General features: G+C 34.3%; 1 protein-coding gene across 7 annotated transcripts in view; it reads right to left on the bottom strand.

The window, feature by feature from the left end:
* Positions 1–7,322: 7,322 nt before the first annotated feature.
* Positions 7,323–14,854, bottom strand: part of LOC108364357 (anoctamin-1) — a 48,269-nt gene continuing 40,737 nt past the window's right edge. For all 7 annotated transcript variants that reach the window (XM_017618009.1, XM_017618012.1, XM_017618011.1 and 4 more), the window contains one exon: positions 7,323–8,742. In XM_017618009.1, coding sequence (XP_017473498.1) covers positions 8,425–8,742 — 318 coding nt within the window. In that variant the 3' untranslated portion in view covers positions 7,323–8,424. The remainder of the gene's footprint in view (positions 8,743–14,854) is intronic.

Raw genomic sequence — 14,854 nt, 5'->3', positions numbered from 1 at the left:
AGCCAGTTCGAAAACGCCCTATCTCAGAAAATTTTCCAATAACGCTCTACTTCAGAATTTGATTTAAGAACACCCTATCTTAGAATTCGGTTCAGAAACGCCCTATCTCAACTGCCGATGGAAAAAGGCCCTATCTCAGCACATTTTCAATGTATTTTCGTTTGAGATAGGTCGCTTTTGAACCGAATTCTGAGATAGGGCGTTTTCAACCAAATTCTGAGATAGGGCGTTTTTCAATAAAATTCTGAAATAGGGCGTTCTTCAATTAAATTCTAAAGTAGGGCGCTCTTGAAAAGTTTTCGGAGATAGGGCGTCTTCGAACTGACTGCCCTATTGCAGTTCACCATGTTCCTGGGCCGCCTCCCCAAAAAGGCTCTGTTCGCTGAGTGGCAAGCCCACTACAGGAAGGCTCAGGATTTCCGGTGTTTGGCGTGCAGGCCTCCCGTCCAGTGATATGTTTGTGCGTAGCATTGGCCTTTGCACTTCTCGGGCCAGGGGGTGCCTTTGTCCTACTTCTGGTGGGTGCGGGTGCACCTGATATCTGCTTCCGCATAGGGCTACTTTTGGCTAGGCCCGGTGGAACCGTGGCTTTGCTTTCTGCAGAGTTTGTGACTTCTTTCGGCCTTTGTTTTCAAGCGCCGGACTCCCGTACTGAAGTTGAAGTTTTAAGGTTTGGTGTATTTGATTTGTCCATAATTAATCCCACGACATCCGCTGTACCCGGGTAAGGCTAGATGGCACCGAAGGTCGCCCGGTATCCGGAGCACTCCGTTCGCGACTGGGCTTGGTGAAGGGCCCCCAGCCAGGCTGATCCTCGGAACGTAGATCCGGCCCTGCAAAGGGATGGGAGTGGAGAACTGGCAAGGAGTTTGATCAGAAAGGGAATAATAGGCGTAGGGATAAAGGAGGGGTCCCCGCTCGAATTAGCCGCCAGGGCGTTACCAGGTGTCACCACGGGGAGGCCCCTTATACTAGGGGGTGCTAATCGCAATGCAGTTGAACACCTACGAGTCGACGCTTTGGGATGTCGCGTGTGTGCAAGTCGATCACCCCCATCAAAGACACCCAAACGGTGCAACAACTACTCACTTTTTTACTAGTTTTGTGTTCAACAACTTTTTCTGCTAGTTTTCTCTTTTTCTCAATTTCGCTTTCTATTTTGCTCAATTTCTTTATTAAAAAAGCATGAATAAATTATTGCATTTTTGAGATTGCAATTAAAACATTTGACTGAATCAGTGATTTGATTGCAATCACAATCATTGCATTCAAATGTGCTTACAATTAAATTGATTGTAGTTTTTACAATCAGAAAAATTCAATAAATTTTTATTGCAATCCTATTAGTAGCACAATCATTGATTGCTAAAAAAAATTGATTGCAAATTTTTACAGCTCTGGCTTAGAGTAATCTAGATATGTATGTGTGTAGATGTGTGCATAATAAAATATGTTCGGATTTTTTCAACCGCCCCCTTTAGCTCAGCGCACTCTATTCATCTATGTATTGGCCTAAGTACCTACTAAAACCATTTATTCACTTTATACACGGAATAGGAAATTTCTAAATAAAAACAATTTGCAAAGTTTTATAAACAAAATCAAGAACTGACTAGGAAGTGCTCTTGAAAAGTGGAAATGTTAACGTTACAACGAACATACATATGTATGTATGTACATGATATATTGCGATATCGCAGCTGAGATTTAGAGAAAGTAATAATATATTATACTTATAGGACGGGAGGGCCTCCAATACAAATCTCTTGGTAACGTATAGCGAAAGGTTGAGTTGATTCAGAGTACACATAGGAAGATAGTCCATTGGGGTTTCAAAAATGCGAATCCGAATTAAAAATCTTATTAAACACAACTGTACGTAAAATTTAGATTATATTGTGTAATTGATAACATTTATTATTAGGAACAAATTTGTATCTGTTGCTATTTTAATCATTTCCCCTTTGCTCTATAACTATAACTGGGCCGGTTTATTTTCAAATCAAAAATTTTGTATGCCAAAGTATCATAGACATTTTATTTTATTATATTATCATAAGTTTTGAGTGAAATATGNATTTATTATTAGGAACAAATTTGTATCTGTTGCTATTTTAATCATTTCCCCTTTGCTCTATAACTATAACTGGGCCGGTTTATTTTCAAATCAAAAATTTTGTATGCCAAAGTATCATAGACATTTTATTTTATTATATTATCATAAGTTTTGAGCCAAATATGTTTGAGTAAAATACACCGTAGTAATTTTAAAATTTCAAAATTACATTTCTCGACTGAAAAATAAGATATTTGAGCTAACGCGACGGCACACAGTGTGCTTTTTTAACACTTCATGCCAATTAATCGTAGCGCTTTAGACAGAAGTAATATTTTTATATGAAAAAATGGCTTTAAAAGCTAATGTGATTGCNCCAATTAATCGTAGCGCTTTAGACAGAAGTAATATTTTTATATGAAAAAAATGGCTTTAAAAGCTAATGTGATTGCCTTTCAAGAAAAAATATTGCCATTGAGCCACAATCACTCTCTGACCTTAAAAAAATTGGCCAAAAATAGCGTTCGTCGAAAAAATATGCAGAATCCAACAGATATATTAACAAAAAAAAACTTTTTGTATTTTTTATTCTACTAATATTATAGATTTTGAGACGAGAAACACGATTCCCTCAATTTGAAAAATGCATTATATATTGTATTTTTCATGATTTGCATGCAGCTGTGCATCCTTCACACAATTTAATATACATCGAACAAGTCAGTTTTAGTGCTATTCAAGACCTTTAATATAAGCCAAGGTAGAAGTCTCTAGGCCCTTTGGGAGCTAAATTATTACGATTCTGAAGTTAAACCTCGAAATTTCATTCGAAATTTTACGCATTTTTTTCTAATTTCGATGTAAAAACTAGTACAGCAATTTGGTAGTTTGGTTTAAAATTGTTATAACTTGGCTCTCAGAGGGCCTAGACCTTAGCTCAAATTAAAGGAGTAAAGAGTTGCACTCTTGTTCGAGGGATATAAAATTGAGTGAAGGATGCACAGCTGCATGCAAATAGAAATAAATGCAATAAATAAGGCATTTTTTAAATTAAGGTGTTAACATGTTTTTTTTTTCAATTTGAACAGTGGAATCGTGTTTCTCGTCTCAAAATCTATAATATTAGTACAATAAAGTACATAAATTTTTTGTTTTGCATGTTTAGTTTTTCGAAGAACACCACTTTTGACCAATTTTTTAAGGTGTAATTGTGGCTGAATGGGCACAATTGAAAGGGATTTACTTTAGCTTCAAACCCATTCATTTAAAATTTCCCCTACTTCAGTTAACAACTTTCGGAAATTTTTTATCATCGCAAAATTTTTTCGCTACCTGAACTTGTTGAGATTAGCCTAAACAGCTGATCGAACAGACTTACGCCGTTTATATTAAATATAACGCCGCTTTGTTAGGAGGCAGCTGCAAACGAATTTGTTCAATTTTATATTACTGATGTGATAAAATATATGTTTATTAATATCTTTGCTTTATAATTATACATTGTTTAATTCATTACAACATTGACGGATTTTTTTAACAAAGCGGCAGCTCACCGTTGAATTGGAAACACTATCGCTGCAACTATCTCAATTGATTGCAACTTCATTTGTTTACATTTATCAGCTGTTCATTTGACAGCATATTCATCAATTGTTGGATTCAACAGTTGCCAGCAGTATCGTAGCAGTTGAGCTAAACAGCTGCGTTTATGAGCGCGCCTAATAAATAGTTGCGATCCCTTGCGAGTCCGATTTCAATAGTCAGATTTTACAGTAAATCGATCCCGTACTCGGTTATCTGACTATTGAGAGCACAAAAAAGAGAGTTAGTAAGGTCCTCTCTCTGTCAGAAGTTACCGGCAGCGTTGCGGTTTTAAATTCATTTAATTACCCCAAAAAACTCAAATTACTCACAAGTCCCCACAAACATTTTCAAATTCCCCTCAAATATTGCAATTCTCTGCATTTTTTTGTTTATTAAGTGTTAAATAAAATATTAAATACACATTATAAAACAAAAAATTGCTTATTAGGGAATTGAAAAAATTATTAGATGAAGTCAGTTCTTTGGACCGTGATTGTAAAAAATTTATTTCGTCATTAAAATTAATCTGTAGCTCAATTGTCATTGCACTTATTAAGATACAAAATCTAAGAAACATATTTTTGTATTCATGAGAATATTTAAATTTGTTTACTACCTGGGTGGTACTTGGAAGCTTTTACTCGGCCATAATCGCTTAGGCAAGTACAACAAGACGCGCGTATTTTGTTGTTGATTTTTTCTCTAAAATGTCAAAAAAAAACGTAAACAAAATCTGATATTTCAGAGTAAAATGTAAACAAAGTACTATACTTGTATAGCTGCATAAATGGAGTAGTTATAACGAAAAATATCATAGTTGTATGGAAGCTATATGTTATAGTAGTCCGATTCTTCCGGTTCCGACAAATGATTAATACATTATAAAAATACACCCACCTACGAAATTTCATCCGGATATCTCGAAAACTTACGAGACTAGATTGCAAACAAACATACGGATAGACGGGCATGGCTAATCGACTCAGCTATACCTTCTGATCATTTAAGTATACATTTTAATGGGTCTATCTCTTCTTATTTTGGAACTTACAAACATCGGACCAACGTTATAATACCATTTCATGCTAATGAAAGGTATAAAAATATGAATGTAAAAAATGCACTTCCTTTCAACTGCCGTTTTAAATCTTCTGTAAATATGTGTATTTCCTACATAAAAAATTGACCGAAAATATACAAGTCATATTTTAACTGTAAGATTGAAGCATGCATGGCAAAGGTTTCAAAGTAGCCCCCCGTGCAAATTCGGTTGAATAACACGGCTCCAGGACTTTTCGATTTAAAAAAAAAAAGAAGAGAAAACGAAAGTAAACATTTACATTTTTAAGGTAAAAAATTTAAAAAACTAGACGCACAAAGAAAACATTTTAAATGACGCTGTAAGTTCTTTAATATTTATTTATTTGTTCATTTTTTGTTTTGATACAAACATACGTGATGTACAAGGTACTTTTTGGATTGTATTCAGTTAATATGTGATGCGCAATGCCCGCTAAAGAATAAACATATAGTTCAATGCAAATGCGTATAAGTATTTATTTACATAAAAGAATGTGTAAATAGAAACATATTTATTTAGAACATATTTACGCTTGTTATACACAATAAAATCTCATATAAAATATATAAAAGTTTTGTAAACGAATTTAATATACATAACAACACTTTATGACAGCACAATCACATAACGACTATGCATATACATATGTTTGGATGCATATTTACAGTGACGAGCGAAACTGTAACATGATGTAACACTCTTTATTTCAGCCACCGCTATCATTCATAGTTCTAACGACTTTCATACTTTTGGTGTATATTCTTATTGGTACACCCCTACTCCCGCTCTCATAACGATTTGAGGTCAATCCAACAACAATAAAAAAACCTGGAGACAAAAATGTAAGTTAAGGCAAAGTTACAGTTTTGCACTCACTCTCAGTTTTGCATTTTACAGTTATCTTTTGCTTAGTTGGAAGTCAGATGACTTTTTGCTGTATTGTAATTTATTCAAGAAGTGATCACCAATAAATAATATGGTTAATCAGGAAACATAAATGTAAATAATAGATTTACTGCGAAAAGGCGGGACCGCAGGGAAAGTGGCAAAAATTTGTGGAGTTTGCCACATGAAAATGTTAAGATTGAGAAAAAATATAGCCTAAAGTGTTACTAAGGACAAAGGAAGTCTGTCAAAATATATTACAGTCCGATATCTTGTGAACTTAGTAGCAAGTAGCGCTGCAGCAGCAACTACAGAAGCGCTTAAGGTATTAAAATTGAATGCAAATCAGTAGATAGTGAGGCGAAAAATTGCCAAATTGAGCAAAATGGATCATAAATAAATTTGATTAAAATACATGTGCGAGTGTGGCAGCGTTTTGCTGCATCGTACGAAAACCGGACCGTTGCCTATTGGGATATGTTAGGCCTTTCCGAATGCAATAAAAAACACATTTTTAAGATTTAATTGAGGGTTATTTGGTCTGACAAGACTAAATTAATAGCTTTCAATCAGATGGCCGGGAATGGTATTGGATCAAAGGCCCAAATTAAGCCTAAGCGCATCATGTAAGGCCAACTGTGAATCACAGTGGTCGGTCAATAATAATTTGGGGTTGTATTTCAAAAATGTTGTTGAATGTTTGTACGTATTATGCGTAAGGAACAGTATCTGTTCATATTTTAACAAAATTTGCAAGATGTAATCGAAAAAATTATTTTCTGCTGAAAAAGCAACCAAAACACACTGCACATGTTCGCAAAGACTGGAACAAAAGCAGAAATTTGCTAATTTGAAATGACCTCCACAATCCGAGGACATGAATCTCATCGAGAATTTGCGAAATCAACTAAAAGCGCATCTTACTAAGTATCCAAGTCCGTCCAATGGAGTACATGAGCGGTGAAAGCACACCAAGGATATATGGGAGGCTATACCTCCAGAATTTTTACAGACATACACATTAGGTATGCCAAATTGCAACCAGGAACTAAATAAAGCAAAAGCATACTGAACATTGTGTTAATAATTTTTTTTTTCTGTGAAAATTGTCAAAAAGTTATTAAAAATATATGAGTGCAAAACTGTAACATATGCCTTAATTTACATTTTTGTCTGCTGGTTTTGTTAATGTTGTTGAATTGACTTCAAATCGTTATGACAGAGGAAGCAAAGATGTACCAATAAAAATATACAACAACCGTATGAATGTCGTTAGAACTTGGAAAGATAGCGACAGCGGAAATAAAAAGTGTTACTCCATGTTACAGTTTTGCGCGTCACTGTAAGTGTAGATACGCTTGCAATACATATTTAATGATTTTGATTCGATAGATTTATATATATGTGTATGTAAATAGGGTAAGTATGTAGTTAACAATTGAAATAGAAGTGCAGATAGATAGGTACACGATTGTAGTTTGAGACAGGCCTATTACGAGTTTATCTGTAATTGTTTGCAATAACCGCTCAAGTCTATTACTATAATATGCTATATACACAGTATGGGACTGCGAATGCTGCACGGGCTATGTAAATACTCTCTCCAAACCGCATTAAAAACGTCCTTGAAGATTAATTAAAACAGTTAGATTACAGTAAAGTCACCCTCCAGGCTTAAGCGGTTATTGCATAAGAACAAAGATGTAGTANCTTGAAGATTAATTAAAACAGTTAGATTACAGTAAAGTCACCCTCCAGGCCTAAGCGGTTATTGCATAAGAACAAAGATGTAGTATACATATATGCACGGGATTGACGCTTTTTGTCCTTGTTTTTTTTTTTTATTGAATACATTTATTTTCTGTAAAAACAACTACTTTTCGACTAATTTAAAATAGCTATTTACTGTTGTGTAAAATGTTTGCGATCTTTTGTGAGTTTTACATAATTTACTACTTTTGCTATTGCAATATTGCTACGAAAAAATGGACATACACATTTAACTAGATATAAACATATATGTATGTATACCTCTGGCGAGATTTGAATCAACTTTAATCTGATTGATTGCGTTATAAACGTATGAAATACATTTGGCTTTGTTTTTGCTTTTATGTATGAATGTACTTTAAGGCAAATGTGGCTGAAAATGCAACGGATCATATACATATAAAACTTGCATAGCTTTCTCTTTATCACAATTAATTAACTAATTAACAAATGCGGTACGATTTTGCGATAAAATTTAATCTGTTACATTTTTATATACAAAATTAACTTTGTATTGCCTACTTATGTGTTAGTAAAATAGTTTACAAAATTACAAAAAACTTTACAAAATTATTAAATTTTATTAGCAATGCAAAATGTATGAATATAATTTTGAGCAGTTTAAAGTTTCTATTTCACTGGTGTTGTTGTTTAATTAGTAATTTTATACCTATGTTTTCAACAGAGCATCTACTATTAAATACTAATTATTTACATCGATAACAGTAACATGCACAACAGTGATGTGTAAGTACCTAAAAATAGTATCCTTCCAATTTTACATACATATTTTAAGCCTTTCTAATACAATATATAAAAACAATATATAAAAACCGTAAATAAGGCTTCACCAAAAAAACCTTAATTTACTAATTGCAATTTGTGTTTTTGCTATGCAGTTAAGTCACTCTTAACCTCTAACTATAATGCACTCATCATCTACATTAACCCTACAAATTTTATAAATAAGTTGTTATTTCGATCCCCATACATTTAAAAATAGTGAAACTACTTAGAGCGTATTAAAAAAACGAAGGGTTTCGTTGTTCTATAGTGGCGTTGTACGTTCATTTCTATAAACAACTGTTGCATCATTATCGGCATAGTCCCGCTGTACCGTCTGTGGTTGTGACATAGGTTCTTTATTGTTCGCGTAGTGGTCCATTTGATTTTGTGCCTTTTCATCTTCGTATTGTGCTTCGTCTATCGCTCGGCGTGCAGCTGCTTTCTCAGCAGCAGTTTTCTTTTCAAACTCAATTACGTGCTCGCGCAGAAGGAAACCTTCGCGCTCTATACGCTTGCGCAGTTTACTAGGCTCGTCAGCAATTGCCCAGGCGATTATTCCTTGAATCATGCCGATGACGTTCTGAAATGGTTATTATTTAATTCCATTATTATTATACTGTATATATCGCATTCCAGATAAAAGAATTTCCATTTTAGCAATACTTAAACTAGTGCAATAGAGATTTTCTAATCAAATCGTACTGAAATATATATATATATATATCTGTATATAATACTCGGAGAAATTTTTTGTCCAGGATATAGAATCTGCACCATTCGCTCGATTTTCAAAAATAGGGTATCAACTTAAAGTGCTTGATCTGTAGATGTGCAAAGTGGTATATTCTTTTCGAAAAGAGTTGCCACCTGTTGAACAATTAAATTCAAATTACTTAATAATCAATGCCATCTTCTACGCACCGTTCGTTAGATTTTCCGAAATGAGGTCTCAAATTAAAAGTTTTGGACTGCAAATGCGCAATAAGGTTTCACTTTTTTAAAAGACTTCCCACATATTAAAAAATTACATTCAAATTATTAAAAAAAATAAATCACTTATTAATTACGAGTCGAAATGGTTTTGAAAAGCTTTATGTCTTAATTTAACTATAGGATGGTTGCCACTTGTTTAAAAAATCAAATTCAATTTTAATGAAGGGAATTCGGTAAGCGAAATATGTATCCTCATATGGGTGCCAACGAACGGGGTTTCAGAGGGTAGTAGTTTGAAAATAACTTGAAGAGGGCTGCCACCTGCTTAAACTTTCGATTTTGTTAACTTATGCACAAGTTATATTAAATATCGAAATATGGATGTCAAACGAAAGAATGTTAAGAAATCTTTAGTTTGAACACTAAGAATATTTTTGAGGCGTCGGAAGAGGGTTGCCACCTGTTAGAAAAGTTAAATTCAAATTATTTAATAAGGTTAATGAATTATTAAAACATGGGTATCAATCGAAGCGGTTTGAAAATCTTTATTTCTGAACTATATTTTGCGAGGCTGCCACATGTTTAAAAAACTTAAAACTTAATTCACCATTTAATTAATATATGTATCGCAGTATCACATGATGGATATTTTAGAATGTTATAGCACAAAACTACTTTTGAAGAGGCTTGCCACCTGTTTATAAAGTCGAATTTGATTAACATTTAAGCAAGTTATTTCATATATGAGCATATGAGCATACGGGTGTCAAGAAAAGGAGTGTTAATAAAATTTTAGTTTAAAGATTTGGAATGTTTGAAGAGGGTTGCTACGTGATTATTAAAATGCATTCAAATTATTTAATAAGTTGGATGAATTATTAAAGGATGGGTATCATCGGACCGAGTTGCAAAAGCATTTATTTCTGAAATATATTTAGGAGGGTTCCCACCTGTTTAAAAAAATTCAAGTCAACGTAAATTGAGAGTAGAGATTGAAAATATTTTGAAAATGGTTGGCACCTGTTTGAAATGTCGACTTTAGTTAAGGTATATGAAATATTAAAATATTTGTGTCAAACAAAAGAGGGTTAAGAAATCTTTAGTTTAAATACTACAAACAGTAGGTGCGTTCCCTCACTCGCAAGACGTTACAAGAATTTGCAGGAATTTACCTTTTCATAGTTTTACAGGTTTTAACCCAGAAAAGTTGGGGAACTATTTTTCGGTGTTTGAAGGCAGTTGCCACCTATTTAAAAATTCAAATTATTTAAAAAGTTAAATGAATTATTAAAAGACGGATATCAATCGAAATGGGTTTAAAAAGCCTCGCAGACAGGTTCTGCCGTTCATTTCCGAGCGAATCTTAGCCAAATTCGCTTAGCCCTCAAATTGAGGCCAGAACCCGCCTGTTCATTTCTGAAATATGACAGGTAAAAGTAAACCACTTGGCCTGTAGATGGACATTAAGTATTTATTTTTTTTAACTTAGAAACTTTTTATACGCACAGGGTCATTTAAAATTTGATGATATTAAAAACCGGCTATGCGAGACCTCTCTTAAAACAGAAACGGTTGCACGGCTTTAGAAGAAATATGGCACGTGGATCGCTTATAACTCTAACATTTGGAATATTTTTTATGTTTTTTAAATTAAATTTTAGGCGATTTAACGCCATGCGGGTTCACTAGTTATTCCTATTAGCGGTTTGCCCCACCTCATTTCCGTTTTCTTTTACAGTGAGCTAAAGTTTCAACATAAATTCTAAATTGATATCGTACACATGGATACAAATGTAAAGTATTCCATGCGGGGCCCGCAGCTAATGCGTCCTTGCCTGACGCAAGACAATAGTGACAATGTATCTATCCCGACCTTTTAAACGACGCTAGAACGCCAATTGAGTTTCTTAGTTTACATTTTTAACTACCAATCCTCTCTTCCGCCATTTAAAATGTTATTCTTTAGGTAAATAAAGGGTTAGGAAGCTCTAGATATTGAACCACTTTAGATACTGTAGTAGTTAGTAAGCGCCCCTAGATGTTTGCATGTAATCAACATAGCAATGTCGCGGACAAAGTCACTAACTCATAAACGGGGCCAGGTTATTGCAAATAATTAGTATTTGAATCAAAAACTCTGAACTTACATACATATATTGCTCATCCATATGTAGATAAAGTTAAAGATTATGTTTTGTAGTGCTTGGATTATCGGATAAATAAACACCCGTGGTATTACTGCCAAAGCAATAATGGGCCGTATCAAGGCATATCAAACAGGTAGTTGCATTAGAGCAAAAAAAACATTTGCGTTTATTTTGTTGTTGATTCTGGTATCGAAAGTGTCAAAAACTTTCCGGTTTTTTTCTTCTAGATCAGTGATTCCCAAAGTGGTCCAGGTGGACCCCCAGGGGTCCACGGTGACGTGAACAAAATATGGGGGTCCATGAGATGTAAATGGGGGTCCACAAAAATTTATCTGGTTTCGATGTAAAGAACCAAAATGGTTGCTTCATACCCTCTTTATTTAACTTTAATTTTTTGAGTGGTGTATAGTGCTCTTGACGCACTGCTGCACTTACCGTCACTTTGTGTTTTCACGTGGGGAAGCCTTAAAGGCCAACCTGCAGACTAAAAAGAACCGGATGCTGGTATGATAATAGGTGGGGCGCGGCGAAAATTTGCAGGCCGCAGAGATTTAAACACTTTTGTCTTTTCAATGCTACAGGATAGTACGCCATTACCTTTGTTGAAGAGATTCTATAATGTTGAGTTCCCTGAGACTGAATGCTGGTTTGATTCCATAGCTGAGACCGGACTCAAATATTGTCGAATCTTCTTACTGATGGCTCCAAAACTGACTCTGGGCCATGATCTGGGGTCTTTTTCGAGGTTAATGGAGATAAGTTTTCTGTAGGGGAATATGCTTCGGTCTTCCAGACTGAGGTAATTGCAATACTCAAAGCCATGGACTACGTGGTGGAACATAGGTGGAGGGGAAAGAGTTTACATGACTGCAGCGACAACCAAGCTGCACTTAAGGCATTGACCAGCTCTCTATTTAAGTACTTCCAAACTAGTTCCGCAATGCAAGTCTCGACTAAAATATGATGGCGAACATAACGAGGTTGTTTTACTCTGGGTACAGGTCACTCTGGAGTACCTGGTTATGAGACATCTGATCATTTGGCCAGAGTTTGCTCAGACCAGGCATTCCTCGGTCCACAAGTAGTTTTAGCACTCCCACCTTCGGCAATCGAAGCCACCATCAGAAACTGGGTGAATACTTCATTCCGAAATGACTGAGAGGCATGATGGGGATGCAAGTGGCCAAAACTCATGTTGCCTCCAATCTCACAAGGTATATCTAATTTTTTGCTCTAACTGAGCAGACAACATTGCAGGCAACTTGCTGGACTGCTGACTGATCACTTCACGTGGCACGAACACCTGACTGTGATAGGCGTAAATGACATCCTGCCTTGAGGAGAATGAAACGGTGGAACACTTTTTGCGCTTGCTTGGTTGTTTGTCATCGATTTTTCTAGGCTCGTTCTTTTCTCTATTGTCAGTTTCTGAATTAAAAGTTTGGCGTTAAAAGCTTTGCCGTTGTGATGTTTTAAGTATTGTCTTTTAAAAACGTGATAAATATTTTTCGCCTCACTTTAAAACTCGGAGCGTTAANTAGGCTCGTTCTTTTCTCTATTGTCAGTTTCTGAATTAAAAGTTTGGCGTTAAAAGCTTTGCCGTTGTGATGTTTTAAGTATTGTCTTTTAAAAACGTGATAAATATTTTTCGCCTCACTTTAAAACTCGGAGCGTTAAAAATTAAAATGATTCCATTAACACAAATAAACTATTTTACATATGCTCCTAGCCAGCAAGAAAACGCACATTTTACGAACATTATGTTTTACGAGAGATTCTCGTATCGCCAAATAGTTAGAGAGAAGCTCGTAAATGATAAAACAAAAAAAATATAATAGAAAGAGGCTTGTAGTAATTTGTCAGCACAAGAAAAAATTTTAGTTTTGTTGACAATTTTTCTTCAATCACAATATTTTAAAAGTAAGTAGTTTGTTAAATATTCAATTTAAGAAAATTATTAAGTATGTGATTTATTGGCAGACTGGTGCAAACGAAAAGGACGATCTACCACTTTCTTTTGTAATTAAACTTCTTGTAAGTAGCTACTACATATGTAATTCAAAAATACAAATTAATTTAACGAGTTTTGCAATTCTTTCACAGGNTTTGCATACATTGCGAAAAATTCTCTGTGCCAATACTTTGATCCGAAACTATAAATATTTATTAATTATAATTCCATTCAATAAAAGAACTACAATAATTTGAATTAATTAATTGCCTTTATTTTTAGCATTCAAAAACAGTAGATAAAGCAGTGTAAAAAAACGCTTTTTTAACGTAAATTAATCGTTTACGAGACTCGTTTACAATTAAAAAACGGACGTAAAAATATTCGCATACGAATGCTTTTAAAGACGATATGGTTTATATATAAATTTCATATGACTGACGACAATTTTGTCAACGACAATTTTAAACTCCGACAATGCCAATATGTCACTTTTTCAATGGAATTTCTCATGGAATTTAATTGAATTGTTTTTATGAAACAAAACACCCACCAAACTGTCGAATTGTCACTGACAACATGGAAATTGCCTGTCGTTACAAAATTATCACTGTCGCTTTATGAAATAGGCCCCTTTTCAATGTGCCTTCGGCCGTATGAATAAGAAATAAGCAATTGCTTTTTCTTAAATACCAGACATTTTACTTGATTTATTCAAACAAAATTGAAGAAAAAGGTATGACATTTTAAGAAAAGTAAAATTCCTTAGATCATTATTTATACGGCCCAATATATCAAGTTGTGGATAATATATAATAAAAACACCGGTGCGCGAGTCGGAGACATTTTTTTTGAAGTGAATCTTCTTCTTCGACTTTTATTCGATTATCGCTTGTCCAAGGTATTGTGAATGTCGATTTTTCGTTCAATAAGCGACTGTGGATAGTTTTTAGTCGCTCATCCTTCTTCAGCTGTTTGCTTGTAGAAGGATGATCGCCTATAAGTTATTCACACTAACTTATTGGACGAGACAATGACGTTCACAATACCATGGAAAAGCGATTATCGAATAATAGTCCTTTATCTATTACCGTCGACACTCGCAATAGGGGTGCAAATAGTGTGCCTATTAGACCGTTCGTTAAAATTAAAATTTGTATTTCCCATATGCTTATGCTTATTTATGCTTATGCAGCAATTATTTCCCATAAATACCCCAATATGTTAGGCTAAGAATTCAATTGTAAAAGAACCTACAAAGCGACATTGAGTTGCTCAGTAAAATAAATTCAATACAATTAAAACATAAATGAATTGTTTCATTCGATACACTAGCCAAAGCATGATAATTTGTAACAATTGTTAAAAAATATTTAAAACTATTGCTTAATGAAACAAACCTTTTGTCAGTTGTTTTTCTAATTGCGATGTGCATAACATGCCCCTGGAAATGATATTTTAATTTATTTTACAATCAAATGTGCTGTACAGTATCGATACGTTGCTTGAATCCAATGTCATTTACTAAATTTGCTATAACTTTTCTATTTTCAAATCGATTTGCAAAAAATTTGACGGGTGATTTTTTTGAGGTTAGGATTTTCATGCATTAGTATTTGACAGATCACGTGGGATTTCAGACATGGTGTCAAAGAGAAAGA

The sequence above is a fragment of the Rhagoletis zephyria genome, unplaced genomic scaffold, assembly GCF_001687245.7.
Source record: "Rhagoletis zephyria isolate East Lansing unplaced genomic scaffold, Rhagoletis_zephyria_1.1 Rzeph_scaffold_01542, whole genome shotgun sequence".
NCBI classification, from domain to species: Eukaryota; Metazoa; Arthropoda; class Insecta; order Diptera; family Tephritidae; genus Rhagoletis; species Rhagoletis zephyria.
The sequence above is the reverse complement of the archived record's forward strand: the minus strand, read 5'-3'. Positions and strand labels throughout refer to the sequence as shown.